The sequence below is a fragment of the Acinonyx jubatus genome, chromosome A1, assembly GCF_027475565.1.
Source record: "Acinonyx jubatus isolate Ajub_Pintada_27869175 chromosome A1, VMU_Ajub_asm_v1.0, whole genome shotgun sequence".
In the NCBI taxonomy this organism is placed as follows: domain Eukaryota; kingdom Metazoa; phylum Chordata; class Mammalia; order Carnivora; family Felidae; genus Acinonyx; species Acinonyx jubatus.
The window spans coordinates 142451154-142469024 of record NC_069380.1 but is presented as its reverse complement, the minus strand read 5'-3'; the positions used below and the strand labels follow the sequence as shown (position 1 = coordinate 142469024).

General features: G+C 36.1%; 1 protein-coding gene across 3 annotated transcripts in view; it reads right to left on the bottom strand.

Annotated features, from left to right (window-relative positions):
* Positions 1 to 1117: 1117 nt before the first annotated feature.
* Positions 1118 to 17871, bottom strand: part of FAM151B (family with sequence similarity 151 member B) — a 36577-nt gene continuing 19823 nt past the window's right edge. Inside the window, exons 5-7 of one of the 3 annotated variants that reach the window (XR_008299381.1) lie at positions 17590 to 17725; positions 8048 to 8170; positions 3103 to 3225 (exon numbers count right to left, since the gene is read on the bottom strand). Coding sequence is in view for 2 of the 3 variants with exons in the window: in XM_015069083.3 (XP_014924569.1) it covers positions 3066 to 3225; positions 17590 to 17725 (296 nt within the window). In the remaining variant the exon portion in view is untranslated. Of the gene's footprint in view, positions 2485 to 2649; positions 3226 to 8047; positions 8171 to 17589; positions 17726 to 17871 lie in introns of those variants that run through there. The other 2 variants (XM_027039187.2, XM_015069083.3) reach the window with 2 other exon arrangements.

Below are 17871 nucleotides of genomic sequence, written 5' to 3'. Positions count from 1 at the left end.
ATCTGTTTTGTCTCTTAGAGTCCTCATATGAGTGAAGTCATATGATTTTTGTCTTTCTCTGACTGACTAATTTTACTTAGCATAATACCCTCCAGTTCCATCCACGTAGTTGCAAATGGCAAGATTTCATTCTTTTTGATTGCCAAATAATACTCCATTGTGTATATAAACCACATCTTCTTTATCCATTCATCCATCAATGGATATTTGGGCTCTTTCCATACTTTGGCTATTGTTGATAGTAAATACAGCTTTAAATCTTAATCTAAGTGATACTCAGCTGATAAAGTTCTCAAAATAAAAGAATTTTGCCTTAAGATTAATATTTTTAAAACTATTATCAAGGGTCAAATAATCAAGTAGCAAAAATAATCTTCTGGACAAATGAAATTTTATTTAAAACCTCATTGAAATACAGTTCATTTAGAAAATTTGTAAACTAAGCTTTACTTTTTATTATAATTTTAAATTATTCTTTGTTCCAATTGTTAAAATTTTGTAATTATAAAATTTTATCTTTTGTTTTTGGCAAACAACCATAGAAAGTGGAGTTTTAGATATTATTTGACAAATAGGACTGTATTTAGTTGGAACTAAAATTTAAGGTGGAAATATAATCGTCTTCTTTAAATACTTCTATGTGTACAATGTTTCATGTTATACTACTCACTGTATTTATCTACAATGGATATGATCATATGACAAGTCTAGAAGAAGGGAACTAACCTTGTCTGTTGAGTACTTACTATGCGTTGAGCATTGAGCTAGATCCTCTATTACATGAATCTCAATCTTCATAACAACTACAAGAAAATCCTCATTTTCCTTCCATTTTATAGATAAGGAAATCAAGATTCAATGAGGTTAAATATTTCCAAAAATCTATAGCTAGTAAGGGACAGAGGTGGGGCTGTAAGGGAAGTCTATCTGAATTCAAAATTATATTTTCACTATATACCACTTTATCTTCTGGGAGAAAATGGCTGATAAACCAAGGCAAATTACATATCTTAGGACATTCATTAGTAAGTTTCTTTTTAATAAATGAAAGAAGTACATAGTTTTCTGAATACCTTGCTCAAGACTAAGCCACATACTGTAAAGGACAGTTAAGAATGCACCCTTACCATAAAAGGCTTTATAACCTAGCTGAAGAAATATAACTAACATGTATGACATAATTAGTGAACAATATCAAGTAGTTAAAATGAACTGTTAAAGGAAGGTCTGGAGACCATTGATGTTGCAGGCGTTTATGAAATGAAGCACTGAAGGTCACTGAATTGACTTTTAGAGTGGGCTACATTGTGGATGGTCTTTAAGAGTAAAATTCAATAAAGTTGCATGTAAGAGGCCCCTGGAGGTTTCTAATTTCCCAGAGGCACTTATAAAAGCTTTCTTCAGCAGAAATACTCAGAGCATCTCTGAGTAGAGTGTGAACAATGAAGACATGAAGAACAAGTTTCTGAAGTTCTAGCAGTAAAATAAGGGCCTGAACTAAGGTGGTGCTGGTGAGAAATGAAAATCAAATGATGTGTCACTAGGATTAAAATTCTACTCTTCAAGCTTCTCTGGAAGATAGTGTGAAGGTTCCTGAAAAAATTAAAAATAGAACTACCCTATGACCCAGCAATAGCAGTGCTAGGGATTTACCCAAGGGATACAGGAGTGCTGATGCATAGGGGTACTTGTACCCCAATGTTTATAGCAGCACACTCACCAATAGCCAAATTATGGAAAGAGCCTAAATGGCCATCAACTGATGAATGGATAAAGAAGATGTGGTTTATATATACAATGGAATACTACTTGGCAATGAGGAAGAATGAAATCTGGTCATTTGCAGCAATGTGGATGGAACTGGAGGGTATTATGTTAAGTGAAATAGGCCAGGCAGAGAAAGACAGATACCATATCTTTTCACTCATATGTGGATCTTGAGAAACTTAACAGAAGACCATGGGGGAGGGAAAGGGGAAAAAATAGTTACAAACAGAGAGGGAGGAAGGCAAACCATAAGAGACTCTTAAATACAGAGACCAAACTGAGGGTGGATGGGGGTGGGGGAGATTGGAAAATGGGTGATGGGCATTGAGGAGGGCACTTGTTGGGATGAACACTGGGTGTTGTATGTAAGCCAATTTGACAATAAATTGTATCATAAAAAAAAAGAAACCATGTGGCTAAATAAAAAAAAAATGCTCTCCAGTAGTATTGTACTCACCATAGATAAAATATTATGATGGAAATAAAGAATACAAAATACATACACAGTTGCCAGCATGCTCCCAACAATATGGAAATGTTAGATCCATCTAATTTAATCTATATTGTTTTCAGTAAGTGGATTTTATTCTGTCATGAGAAAGGTGCTCACCTGTGTGAAAGTTAGAACATTTTTAAAGCCTCTTACTCTTCTGTAATTTCTGAAATAACCAGTTCTCCAGGAAAAAAGAAAGAGGGTGCCAGAGTTTTGTTGAATCTCTGTAATACAAGTGGCAACAAAATGTGATTTATATCCAAGCTATAACATGTAAATTCTTTCAATTACCTTCGGTATATCAAAATCATATTTTTATAAAGGTTTTTAAAGCATAATCTTCCTAAATTATTATTAGAACAGGCCCACTGAAATATCTTATTTCCAAATCTTTTAAAAAAATTTTTAATGTTTATTTATATTTGAGAGAAAGACACAGCATGAGTGGGGTAGAGGCAGAGAGCGACAGAAGCAGGCTCCAGGCTCTGAGCTGTCAGCATAGAGCCTGACATGGGGCTTGAACCCATGAGCTGGACATGGGGCTTGAGCCCATGAGCTGTGAGATCATGACCCAAGCCAAAGTTGGACACTTAACTGACTGAGCCACCCAGGCACCCCTCTTCTTTCCAAATGTTTTAAGTAAGTACAGTATCATAAGGATATATGCCTAATAAAGTAAGCACTAAGTGTTCTTTGATTAGATGATGTGGAGAATAAATCAATCATCATAATTTATGTGGTAATTAGTTCAGACCAAAGCAGGGGATTATGAAACCAAAACATGAAATAACTTAGAAGAATCTTCTTAGAGATTAACTTTGACTCCAATGGCTTGTTTAAATTCATAGTTTTGTGGTTCCAAGATGTCATAGAAAACTTGTTTTTTGTCAAAATGGTCTCTAATGCAAAGTAAATCTTCAATGGAATAGTTATCATTTTTCCCAGTCCAAATAGTCAGGCTGTACCTGCATTAAAATAAAACAGAATTATACAGTGAAAAGTAAAAGATAAGAAACAGTGATGAGGAATTCCAATAAGCCTAAAAATAGTTACTCTCATTTATCTTTAACCCAAATTCACACAGACAAAAAAATTAATTAGCAGTGCTAGAACATATAGTTTCTGTTTCATCAACATCAAAAGGACTAGAGAGAAAAAAAAATTCACATTGCTGTCAGCTAAATTAGGTAACTGCTATATCTGAGTTACAGGAATGTTAAATGGCTTTGGAAACCCAGACTGGTAACACTGAAAATGGGCCAAATTTTGGACAAAAAAACTAAAGAGATTGTATTGCTGATCAAGGAATCTGTTCCCTACACAAAAGCTACAGCTCTAACTTGGTTTTTTTTCAGCAGGCTGGGTAGAGTCAAAAGCATGACTGCAAGAGATTATGAAGAGATGTAAATGTCACTGACATTACCAACATTCATATTCACTTATAAATGGCCCTGCTCTCCCTTCTGGTCGGTGGCGGGGTCGGGGGGGGTGGGTTATATGAGATATAAGAATGCCAAGAGAATGTCACTAAGGATGCCAAACAGAATAAATTCAGATCCATTTCTGGAGTTAAAAAAACAATAATAACATATGCAGATTTATTATGGATGTGAAGAATATATTCAGAATTTTAATGTTACTTAAATTGTATATTCTTTAAGTAAACATTACTTCTATTAAAGTACTCTTGTCACAGTGCACCTGAGTGGCTGAGTTGGTTAAGCATCCAACTCTTGATTTTGGCTCAGGTCATGATCTCACAGTTGATGGAATCAAGCCCCGCATCAGGCTCTGTGCTAGCAGCATGGAGCCTGCTTGGGATTCTCTCTCTCTCTCTCTCTCTCTCTCTCTCTCTCTCTCTCTCTGTCTTTCTCTGCAACTCCCTTGCACAGGCTCTCTCTCACTCTCTTTCTGTCTCAAAATAAATCAACTTAAAAAAAACTCTTAAAAAATCCACAATACTCCTAATACATCAGAGACTGAGAAAATGCAAAGCTGGTAAGTAGCTTCACATTTGTTTTCCCCATAAACATGTCAGAATCCGGGAAGAAATCTCCAAAGCACCACTTCTACTATTAATAAGAAATAATCTAACCAAGGTATATGTTCTTGCTATGTTGACATATTCCTGTCCTTAAGGATGGTGACATCATTCTGGAAATGTAACAGAGAAAAGTATTTTGAATTTCATTCCATAGCAGCATTATGTGGCAAACCAAAAAGAAATTTTAAACTACAAGTGAGGATACACACACACACACACACACACACACACACACACACACACACACAAATAGGAATTACTTTACAAACTATATTTCTTATGACTTACCAAGACTGAATCAGAAATAAATTAAAAATATGGATAGATCAATTACTAGTAAAGAAATTGAATCAGTAATTAAAAACTTCCTAATGAAGAAAAGCCCAGGACCAGGTGGCTTCACTGGTGAATTTTCTAAACATTTAAAGAATTAAAACCAATTCTTCTCCAACTTTTCCAAATAACTGAAGAGAAGGAAACAATTCTAAATTTATTTGACAAGATCAGCATTATCCTGACACTAAAACTAGAAAAGAACACTACTAAAAAGGAAATCTATAAACCAATATCCCTGATGAATACAGATGTAAAAATTCCCAGTAAAATACTACCAAATTGAATTCTGCAGCACAATAAAAGATCATACACCATGATCAAGTGGGATTTATCTCTGTGATGCAAAGATAGTTCAACACACACAAATCAATCAATGTTACATGTCACATTTAATAGAATGAAAGAAAAGAATCATATGATCATTTCAGTAAGTACAAAAAAGCATTTGACAACATTCACCACCCACTCATGATAAAAACTCAGTAAATTAGGCTCAGAAGGAACATATCTCAACATAATAAAGGCCATATATGACAAGTCCACAGCTAACACCATACTCAATGGTGACAGGATGAAAACTTTTCCTCTAAGATCAGGAACAAGACTAGGATGCTCACTCTCACCACTCCTATTCAACACAGTACTGGAAGTCCTAGCTACAGCAATCAGGCAAGATAAAGAAGTAAAAGCTATAAGAATTAGAAAGAAAGAAGTACAATTGTCTCTGTTTGCAGATGACATACTTTTATACATAGATTTGGTATAAAGACTCAACCAGAAATCTGTTAGATCTAATCAATGATTTCAGTAAAGTTGCAGGATACAAAATTAACGTACAAAAAAAAATCAGTAGCATTTCTATACACTAACAGTGAAATTTCTGAAAAAGAAATAAAGAAATTGATCTCATTTACAACAGCATCAAAAACAATAAAAGACATAGGAATAGATTTAACCAGGAAATGAAAAATTTTTATGCTGAAAACTGTAAGACATGGATGAAAGAAATCAAAGAAGACACAAAGAAAAGGAAAGGTATCCTGTCTTCACATAGTGGAAGAATTAATATTATTAAGATGTTAATCCCACCAAAAGATTCAATGCAATCCCTATCAAGATTCCAATGGCATTTTTTACAGAAGTAGAAAAAAAATCTCCTAAAATTTATACGGAACCATGAAAGACCCTGAATAGCCAAAGAAATCTTGAAAAAGAAGAATAAAGCAGGAGGCATTATACTTCCTGATTTCAAGTTATACTATATAGCAATAGTCATCAAAACAGTGTGGTATTGGCATAAAAACAAATAGACAAAGAGAACAGAATCAAGAGCCAAAAAATAAACCCAAGTATAAACTGCCAACTAGTATTTGACAAGGAAGCCAAGGATATTCAAAGGAGAAAAAAAGTCTCTTCAATATATGGTACTAGGATAATTGGATAATCACACGGAAAAGAATGAAATTGAACCTATATCTTAAACCAGTCACAAAAATTAACTTGAAATGGGTTAAAGACTTAAAAATAAGACCTGAAACCATAAAACCCCTACAAGAAAACATAGGAAAAAAGCTCCCTGACATAGGTCTTGGTAATGATTGTTTGGATGTGACACCTAAAGTACAAGCAACAAAATAAAAAATAAACAGGTGGGATTAAATCAAACTAAAAAGGTTTCCCCACAGCAACAAATTTAAAAAACAACTTAGGGAATGGGAAAAAATATTTGCAAACCGTATATTAGGTAAGGAGTTAATATCCAAAATACATAAAGGACTAACAGCAAAAAAAACTAACAGCGATAAATTATAGCAAAAAAACCCATCAAATAGCCCAATTTAAAAATGGGGAAAGACATTTTTCCAAAGAAGATATATGAAAGGCCAACAGGTAATGAAAAGATACTCAACACCACTAGTCATTATGGAAATGTAAATCTAAACCACAATGAGATATCACCTCATACATGTTAGTATGGCCATCATCAACAAGGTGCAAGATAACAAATGCTAAGAAAGGGAACCCTTGTGCACTATTGGTAGGATTATAAATTGGTGCAGCCACTATGAAAAATAGTATGGAGGACCCTCAACAAAATAAAAATAGAACTACCATATGATCCAGCAATTCCACTTCTGGGAACATATCCAAAGGAAACAAAAACATCAATTCAAAAACATCAATTCAAAAAAATATCTGCACCCTCATGTTCATATCAGCATTATTTACAATAACAAAGACATTGAAACAATCATGTCCATCAATAGATGAAGGGATAAAAAAGTTGTAGTATATACATATATACAATGTAGTATTATTCAGCCATAAAAAAATGGGGAAATCCTACCATTTGCAACACGATGGATGGACTTTGAAGGCATTATGCTAAGTAAAGCAAGTTAGGAAAAGAAGTACTGTACAATCTAACTTATATGTAGAAACTAAAAGAAAAACAAAACCTTCACAGAAAAAGAGATCAGTCTTGTGGTTACCAGAGGTCGAGGGTGGGGAAAGGGTAATAGAGGAAGGTGGTCAAAGGTATAAACTTCCAGTTATAAGATAAATAAATACTAAGGATGTAATGTACAAAATGATGAGTAGAGTTAACACTACTGTATGATTACATAGGAAAAGTGTTTAGAGAGTGAATCCTTTTTTTACAAAAAAAAGGTTATTTCTTTATTTTGAGAAAGAGAGAGAAAGAGAGAGCACAAACAGGGGGAGGAGTAGAGAGAGAATCCCAAGCAGGCTCACACTGTCACACAGATCCCAACGCAGGGCTTGATCCCATGAACTGGGAGATCATGACCTGAGCTGAAATCAAGAGTAGGATGCTAAATCAACTGAGCCACCCAGGTGCCCTGGGAGTAAATCCTAAGAGTCCTCATCACAAGGGGAATTTTTTCCTTTTCCTTTTTTTCTTTTTACTGTATTTATATGAAAAGATAAAGGTTTGCTGAACCTATTATGATAATCATTTCACAATAAATGTAAATCTAACTATCATGGTGTGTATATTGATGTATTTCAATTATTTCTAATAAAACTGGAAAAATACTTTAAAAACCCTATATTTTTGCTAAAATGGCATCTATTACTTTATTTGAACACCATGGTGACACAGATACGGATTTAGATTAAAAAAAGAGCTCTACAAAGTTACTGTACCTCTTTTAATCCTCCCTCTATTATATTTAAAGTGAAATAGCAAGACAAATTGCCTAAGGGTACCTTAAATTATGTTCATTCAAATCAGTTCTCAGGTTTTATTTTTTAAGCCCTTTTCATTATGAAATATATAGGAAAAACCCATAAAACCATAAATATGAATTTTAACAAATTATTATAAAATGAACTCCAGTGTACCCAAAACACAAATCAAGAGAGCACACCATCACCATCACTACCTTGGGAGGTACCTGTATGTCACTGTGCTATCACAACCTCTCCTCTCCCCTGGAGACCTCACAACCTTGACCTTGGTGGTAGCCATTTTCTTGTTTTTCTTTATTTACTGCCTATATATCCATCTGTAAAAAGTACAGTTCAATTTTTGCCTGTTAGTTATTTTTATGTAAATGGTATCATATGGTATATAATATTTTTTGGTCTTAGTTCTTTTACTGAATATAGTTTGTGAAATTTCTCCAAGTTGAAACATGTAGCTGCAGTTAATCCATTTTCTTTAGAATACGGTTTAGCATTATCTACTAAAGTAGAAACTATGAATACTCTATGACCTAGAAATTCTATTCCTAGATATTCCCTCCCTATACAACCTTTATAAATGTAGGCATATGTACACCAGGATGTGTGTGTGTGTGTGCATGCGTGTGTGTGTATGTTCACAGCAGCAATCCCTATAACAGTCAAAACCATGAAACAATCCAAATGTCATTCAATAATAAAACAAATAAATTGGGACATACAAATAATAGAATATATACTTCTTTGTATATTCTCTATTAGAGCCCTTTTGAGATACAAAAATATTCCCCAACTCTGTGCCTAATCTGTTCATGCTCTTCATGGTATCTTTTGACAGGAACAATTTCTGAATTTTAATGTATTCAAATTACTCAAACATATTCTTTATGGCTAGTGATTTTTATATCTTAAGAATCCCTTCTTGGGGTCTGGGTGGCTCAGTTGGTTGGGTGACCGACTTCGGCTCAGGCCATGATCTCATAGTTTGTGAGTTCGAGCCCTACGTCGGGCTCTGTGCTGACAGCTCGGAGCCTGGAGCCTGCTTCCAATTCTGTGTCTCCCCCTCTCTCTGCCTCTCCCCTGCTCACGCTCTGTGTCTGTCTCTCAATAATAAATAAATGTTATAAAAAAATTAAACAAAAAAAAAGAATCCCTTCCCATCCCCAATGTTATGAAGATATTCTCTAGTGATATATTCCATTAAAGCTTTGCTATTTTACCTTTCATATTTAAAAAAGCCTGTGAAAGAAATGTTGTTAAGAGGGGTACCTGCGTGGCTGAGTCGGTTGAGCGTCTGACTTCAGCTCAGGTCATGATCTTGTATTCATGGGTTTAAGCCCCACATCAGGCTTCCTGGAGCCTGCTTTGGATTCTGTGTATCCCTCTCTCTCTCTCTCTCTCTGCCCCTCCCCTGTTCATGCTCTGTCTCTCTCTGTCTCTCAAAAAAAAAAAAAATGTCGTTAAGAGAATTCCAAAATTAGAAAGAGGCAAAAACAATTCAACAAAAATAAACAAAACAAAAGAGAACTAGACGGAGAAGTAGATAAATCCATTTGGTGCAATGCCATGGAGCCAAACACAAGGGAGTTTCAAACTGAAGGGGGTAAATATGAGTACTTAATTGTAGAGTTTAGGAATTTGACTTGTATATGGTTGGGTTGAGCGTTTGACTCTTGATATTTGGCTCAGGTCATGACCTCACACTTTGTGAGGTCCAGCCCTAAGTCAGGCTCTGTGCTGACAGCACAGAGCTTGGAATTCTCTCTCCCTCTCTCTCTGCCCCTCTCCTGGTCACTCTCTCTCTCTCAAAATAAATAAAGTAATCTTAAAAAATAAGAATTTGACTTGAACAGAGTACAATATTCAAATGAGAAATTTTAGGAAAGAAAATGACTTCATAGAACGTGAGAAAACTGAGGTAGTAGTAATGAAAGAAATAGGAGGTAGAAACTTCTTACTTGAACATAGCAGCCTAAAGTCAGCACTGCCTCTTTTTCCTCCTAGGAATTACCCAGGGGCAGCAAAAAGAACAAAAGAATGAAAATAGAAACCCCGTCTTCAATGAAATTAAGAAAGAACTGAAACTAAAAATTATAAAACAGGTGAAAAGTTTCCAACAGTAACAGAGATTAAAGCCAGATGAGTATGTAAGGAAGTGAAGAGAATTTGCCCATGTCTGTAGATTACAGAGAAAGCCTACCAAAGACACTTCTAGATGAGGGGCAGACTCTACCTAAACACTTTGCAACAGTGGGAATGGTATCCCTGAGCTACAAATGGAGGCTTTCTTGGGGTAGGTTTGGTCCCAAGAAGTTATAGAAACAAGGAAAGAGTTAACACAGAAAAGTCACAGTTGTGCACATCAGACTATTTAGTCCTGTGTAAACTCAAAATTTTAAATGTAAGCAATAGATAAAAGATTCTACTTAGAGATACCACAACTGCCTACCTCTATTCACTGGGAAACGTTAAAGGCTAAACACACTCACACATAAAACTCTCTGGTCATAAGAAGCATAGTTCTAATTCCTCTGCAATATGCACTTTGGGCAAGTAGCCTGTCCAGAAAAAAAAAACGACTTTCTCTAAAATGCAGTAATTGGGGCACCTGGGTGGCTCAGTCAGTTAAGCATTCAACTTCAGCTGAGGTCATGATCTCACGATTCTTGGGTTCAATCCCCACATTGGACTCTGCATTGACAGCACGGAGCCTACTTGGGATTCTCTCTCTCTCCCTCTATCTCTGCCCCTCTCCACCCCAAATAAATAAATAAACTTTAAAAAGTAAAAAAATAAACTGCAGTAATCAAAATAAAATAAGGAGAAGTACAAGAGTATAAGAAAATAATAAGGATAAATAAATGGCAGATGGAGAAATAAAAACATCATCTTTAAAAAAACTGTCAGATATGGGCACCTGAGTGGCTCAGTCAGTTAAATGTCTGACTCTTAATTTCAGCTCAGTTAATTGGCTTGATCAGCACTGACAGTACAGAGCCTGCTTGGGATTCTCTCTCTCCCTCTCTCTCTGCCCCTCCCCTGTTCATGGGCACCCTCTCTCTCAAAATAAACAAACTTAAAAAAAATTAAAAAGTAACAAAATAAAAAACTATCAGATAGCTGAAATATATGTAAAATTTAAAGAAAACCATCAAGGCAGATGAAAGCCATAACCAACATTTTTTAAATGATGCAACTGCTTCTTTGAAGAAAGAGCACAAAGCAGAGATATGAGCTATGGAAGAGGTTGCAAGATGGTACCGAAGACATAATTAAACACTAATTGGCAGATTATAGGAAAGAAATAAAGAATTAATACTATTATAGAAATAAAGTGAACTCTGAAGATATATGAGGAAAAACAGGCATTGTGGAAAATATTGTAAGAGATATAGAAGACAAATTATAAAATCAAGAAAAATAAAATCCAAACAAATAAAAAGCAAAGAAAGACTAAAGAGAAAATAATAGATGCCAAAGATAGGCAACAGAGATCTAAATATTCATAACTAGAATTCCTGAAAGAGAAAACTTAGTTTACAAATAAAATAAAACAAGTATTTCAAAATATAATTCACAGACCTATTCCAGAAAAGACATTTTAATCTATATACTGAAAACAACACTTTCTACATTCAGTTGTCCCCCAATAACTACTGCCAAATCAAGACACTTAAAAGAGGAAAAAAAAATCAGACTGGCTTCACCTTTTTCCACATCAACACTCAGTAGAAACCAGAGGAGCAATGTTTTCAAAATCCTCAAGGAAAGGCACTGTGAGCCAAGAATTTTATAGACAGCCAATTTACCATTGACTATAAAGTTCAACGTTGACAATAAAAGAGAGTACAGTCAAAATTAGGTGAAAGGGGTAAAGAAGTACACTAATTTTATTATTGTTCACAGGAAGAAATTAACAGGTACCTTTAAAGAAGCAGATTAAGCATACTTTATGGAAATTACAGTCATGAATAATCAAAAGGGAAAAATGAACCTCACAAATTATTAAATTAAAATACAAAGCAAAGGAAACAGCTACAGTGAAGTATTTTCAGGGGTGACTGGGTAGCTCAGTTAAGTGTCAGACTCTTGACTTGGGTCCAGGCCATGATCTCACGATCATGATCTCATGGTTGTGAGATTGAACCCTGAGTGGGGCTCCACACTAAGTGTGGAACCTGCTTAAGATTCTCTCTCTCCTTCTTTCTCTGCCCCTCCCCCATTCTCTCTCTCTCAAAAAAAGAAAGAAATGTTTTCAATGCTATACAAAGTAACAAGTATGCTACTTCAAAAAAAATGACAGAAACAAGACCAAACAAGACCAACATATCTGTCTTTTTATAAATAATGTAAATAAGTTAAACTCTTCTTTTAAATGGCTATTAGATTAAATTAGTGGGAGTCAGGTATCTAAGTATCTGATAAGAAATTTATAACAAAGAAAAGACTGCTAGAAAGAACCCTAAGGGGTTGGGGTTGAAATTAGAATTTCATTATGAACTCATGGATTTTATATATGTATATATACACATAGAAATGGCTATAGATGTAGGGGTGCCTGGGTGGCTCACTTGGTTAAGTGTCTGACTCTTGATTTTGGCTCAGGTCATGATCTTACAGTTGATGGGATCGAGCCCCACATTGGGCTCTGCACTTGGGCTCTGCACCTTGCTTGGGATTCTCTCTCTCTCTCTCAATCCCCACTCTCTATTAAAATAAATAAACTTAAAAAATGGTTTTAGATGTATATATTGTTGAGTGTGTATGTGTGTGTGTATGCATGGTGTGTTTGTACACACAAATACACACACACACACATACACACACCGTAATCACACATATACACAGACAAGTATTTACTAGCTCTGTCCACTGAGATGTCCTAGAAGCAATGACACTCGAGTAGCAATGATCATACCAAACTCCCAGATTTCACTTTCTAAATACTATCCGCCACTGTAATCAAGCAGTTATCCTTGAAGAAGTGGTCAATTTGAGAACTGGGAGAGGGAAAGTACCTAAGTCTCCTAAGAACACAAGCATGAGAAAAATGAGGAAAATATCGAACTGATCCAAGTTGAGAACATCTTTCATAATAAAAGCCCTGTCATTTTTTAAGACTGTCAAGTATATGAGATTGGGAAAGACTGAGGAACTATTCCAGACTGAAGGAGACTGATGAGACATGACAACTCAATATAAGACATGTTCTCAGAAGGTTTCTTGGACCCCAAGGAAAAAAGAAGCATTTTTTTGAATGGTTGATAAAATCTGAATGGGTCTGAGGACTGCATGGTACTGTTGTATTAATGCTGGTTTTCTGATTCGGAGGCTGCATAGTAGTAATATAGAAGCCTGCCTTTGCTTGAGGAAGTACACTCGGGAGTACTTAAGGATAACAAGGCATCATGCCAGGAAAAAATATAAATAGAAAAAAAAAACAGAGAAATAATAAATAAATACAGGAAAAAGTTAACAATTGGGGAATCTGGGTAACAGAGATGTAGAAAGTGTTTTGCAACTTTTCTATAGGTTAAAAACTATTTTTTTAATGACAATAAATCACTCTTCAAAAAATGAATGAAAAATAAAACTATAAATTTATTTTTCAAAAAAATATATAGCCAAGTATTCAGGCCAAAGACAATGTGAGTTCAGGTAAAATATCAATCAACAGACCAAGACCTTTTAATAATAAACTTATAATTAACTCTTCATTGAAGAGTCTGGGAGGAAAAGAGACTGAGTCTACCGGGGAGAAATCAGGACAACTTGAGAGACCATAGGTGGGTGATTGCGAACTGGGGGAGATAAAACGGGCCGAGTAGGCACGGAGGGGAGGGATCCCCTTCTACCCACAGACAAAGGGAAGAGAAAGAGCAGCTGGGGAAGCGTAGGGCTGTATCTGGACAAGGGAAAAAAACCTTGGACTGGGATGGAGAGGGGTCCCATGTTTGGACTGGGGCCCGCTGCCCCGCTCGCACACCTGGGGAAGAGGGGAGCCACCCGGGTTCAGCGGTAGATCGGGGTGCAGTCTGCAGCAGGAGAAACCGGTTCCCTCCCCTGAAGGACTCCGGCACAGGACAAAACCAGCCGGGACCTCGTATGGGGAGGTGCTTACCCAGTACTGGGGCACACTGAGCGGGAGTTTAACTCCCACCCAAGCCCCCGGGGCAAAGGAGTCATCGGAGACAGTCTCCTCTGCACCCACGGCACAGTGAGGATGGCTCCAAAGGAGTGATTTGACACACGGGGTCATGGAGAAGAGACTGGGAGCCGCCATTTTTCTTCCCACCACCGCCAAGGTGGGGCCTCAGGTATTCGTCTGCGGGGCCCACAGTGGAGGTGGGACCAGCCTACACCAAACCATGCCCCTCCAACGCTGGGTAACTGCGTATCTTTTGGAGTGGGATTGACGCTGTGGAACCAGACGGCTCCATCCTCCAGACCGGTGCTATTGCGTAGCCTGGATTAATTCTAGAACAATTCTTGTTATTTAGATATATTCTCCCCCCGACCCATTTCTCCCTCTTATCTCTTCCCTCCTGGACGCTGGGTACTTTGGTTATTGGTTTGTTTAAACAGACATATTTAATCCATTCTCTTGATACATGTTCTACACCTCCTTCTTTACACTCCTTTCTCTCTCTCTGGAATAATCAAGCCATATAGTTTCTCTGTCTGGGTAACTTTATCTTCGTTTCTTTTTCCCTGCCTCCTTTCTTATTTTCCTTTTCTCTCTCTCTGGATTAAGGCTTTTAGTCCCTCTGCCTGGTCAATGTTTATTTTTTCTTTTTCCCCACCCCTGTCATTTCTCTCTCTGTATGTGCTCTTCCATCAGCATCGCCTCCACCCTGTTCTTTACTTGTAGCTGGTGTTTCTGGTTTTTTGCTTTTGGATTGTTTTTAGTTTTTAGGTTTTTTGTTTTTGTTTGTTTGATTTGTGTGTTTTGTTTCCTGTTTGTCTGTTTGTTTTCCTTTACAGGGCTACTTCAAGGAACAAATCAAAGCACACCTGGTGGATGGTCCAAAACATCACTACGACTAGGGAAATAAAATAACCAAAGTCACAACAGAGAGCAAGTCACACTCTCCAAAAAACACCTCCTGAAGGGCCAGGCCCTGGACAGTGTATGACCCCCCTTTAATAATTAATTCTTCATTAAGATAAAAGAGATGTGAATATGTACCAAATAATATATCATGAATATTTTAATTTTTTAATGTTTATTTTTGAGAGAGAGAAAAACGGAGCACAAGTTGGGAAACTTATGTACATAATAGGGTAACATTTATTTTTCAAACATCTACCTTCCTACTAATGGTCTTTCTCAAGACCCTTTGTATCCTCAGATCCCTACCCTCCTCCTCAGCTCCTATAAGCCTCCTGTTGCCTCACAGTCTTTAGATTTTCAATGTCTGTGTAGATTCCCCATAAGTATGCTATTAAATTTGTTTTTTTCTCCGGTTGTTCTCTGTCACATCAATTTATTTAGTCCAGCTAGAAGGACTTTAAAGGAAAGAGGAATACTTCCTCTCCAACAGAAGAAATTAAAACAATGAGAAGCTATTTGAGCCATCTGTGAATAAATAAACTTCAAAACCTGGGTGAAATTAGTAATTTTCTAGAAAAATACAGTATATCAAAATTGGCCCCCCAGAAGACAGAAAATCAAGGGACCACTTACCATATAATAAAAAGGTTGTACAAGTTAATCTTTCCTCAAAACACTAGGTTTGGATTGTTTACCAAATCAGGTACAGGCCATTTCAATGTTTTGTTTTATTTTTTTTTAAGTTTATTTATTTATTTTGAGAGACAGAGTGAGTGGGGGAGGGGGAAAGAGAGGGAGAAACAGTCCCAAGCAGGCTCTGCACTGTCAGCACAGAGCCCAACTCAGGGCTGGACCTCAGGAACCATGAGATCATGACCTGAGCCAAGATCAAGAGTTGGCTTAACCGATTGAACCATCCAGGTGCCCCTCAATGTTGTTTTTTTTAATATCCCAGAACACAGAAAAAGGAATGGTTCCTAGCTTTTTTATTGAAATGCACATGACATTTATACCTAAAACTGAGAAAGAAAAAAAGCTACAGACCAGTCTCACTTTCAAATGCAAACCTCCTAACTAAAATTTATCAATAAAATTCAGCAGCATATTAAAAGAATATATCATGATCAAATGGGGTTTATTCTGGAAATGTGAAGATAATTCAATATTATGAAATAGTGCCATAATTTATTTTATTAATAGATATTGGGGAAAAAAACAAGATCATTTTCACAGAAACTGAAAAGGTATGTAGTAAAAATTCACTATCCACAGGAATGTGAATACTTCTTTAATGTATGAGTATCTGAGTCCCTTACTCTAATATAGTAAATTACCAAACTGAGTTTTTTCTGGATGAGTTGGAAAAATTCTTTATTAGAATTCTTTACATCAGTCTAACGTATGCATCAAGGATAGTTTTACCAGAATCTTTCCATTTTTATGTATTCAAATGTATCAAACTCTCCTTTTATAGTTATGAAGGGAAAAACTCTCTAAAGGCCTCTGAAGGGCAACCATTTTAAATTTCCTTCTAAGTCAGCATGACTGTACATAAACTTCGTTCAAACCAAAAGCCTGATTTATGGCCTGCCAGGCATGCATTATACATCTGCTTTGTAAATGAGCAGCCTAAAGGAAAACCATCTTGTCCTTGAGATATTGATCAATGCCTCTACTCCCTGCATTTGATGATGTTTAAAACACATGATTCCTGCCTATACGCTAATCTATAATCTTTTGAGCTTTTACAAGATGTTAAAAAGTATATAACCCTGTAAACATGTTCATTCTCTGGAGCACTTTCCTCCCTGTGAATATTGTGTTTCCCAGGCAGCTGTCCTAATTTGGGCTCAAATAAAACTCTATTTTTTAAAATATATATGGATTAGAGTTCTCTCTCTGGTAACTTTGTGTCAGCAATAGCATTTAGATTTTGGGCCTTACTAAGAAAGGTCTTCTCCTTTCTGAAACTATATAAAACATCACGCTTTTTCTTTATGTATTTAATGTTTGATTTTCAAGTATTTAATTCACCTGGAATTTACTGTGGAAAAAAGATTAAGGAGCAGTGCCAGTTTTGTCTTTTCTGCAGAGTTGGCCTATTTTCCCAACACTACACTATACTTTTACTCCAATGATTTGAAATGCCAGCTTCTCCTAAACTAAGTTCCATGATAGATTTGGGTTTATTTCTGGGTTTTCCCTGCTGTTCTACTGACAAGTATATTAAAAAGATAGTATCAAAGTTGTTTCAATATTTGTATCTTTATAGTATACTTTAATATTTAATAGTGGTCCAACTAATTTTTATTACATATTAAAAAGACAAAATTTTGATACAGAAAAAACTTGTGAAATTAGGATGGAATTCAAAGAGAAAATATTTTATCCTCTTACAACTTTTTGAGAATGTATAACATCATTAAAAAAGGACATTTACTGGGCACCTACTGTGTTCAAAAACTTTGGTAAGGAACAGAGGTGAAAGACATGATGTTATATAAGTTAAGGTTAACTGAGAGTTTCATTCTAGTGAGGGAATCTGCTTGCTTCACAATCGGGGCTCATTCTCTCTCTCAATCTTTTTCTCATACACACTGTCTACATAATCAGTTTTCATCCTCTTTCTGTCTCTCTTACACATGCACTCATCACATGCACATCCTACATTGTTACACTTATACCTACCTGTTTGATTTCTTTAACAGCCAGAGTAACTGAGAACAAGACTGTCTAACTAATGCTGCTCTGACAGGAAATGTTACAGGCAGATTTAGGTCCTTACATATATATTCCATTTCTTTCACCATTGTCCAACTGTAACCTGAAATTAAAGAAAGAAATTCCATTCTTCTAACTGGAATACTGAAAGTCATTAAATAAGAAACTAGGGGAGCCTGGGTGGCTCAGTTGGTTATGGGTCTTGGTTTCAGCTCAAGTCATGATCTCCAGGTTTTGTGAGTTTGACCC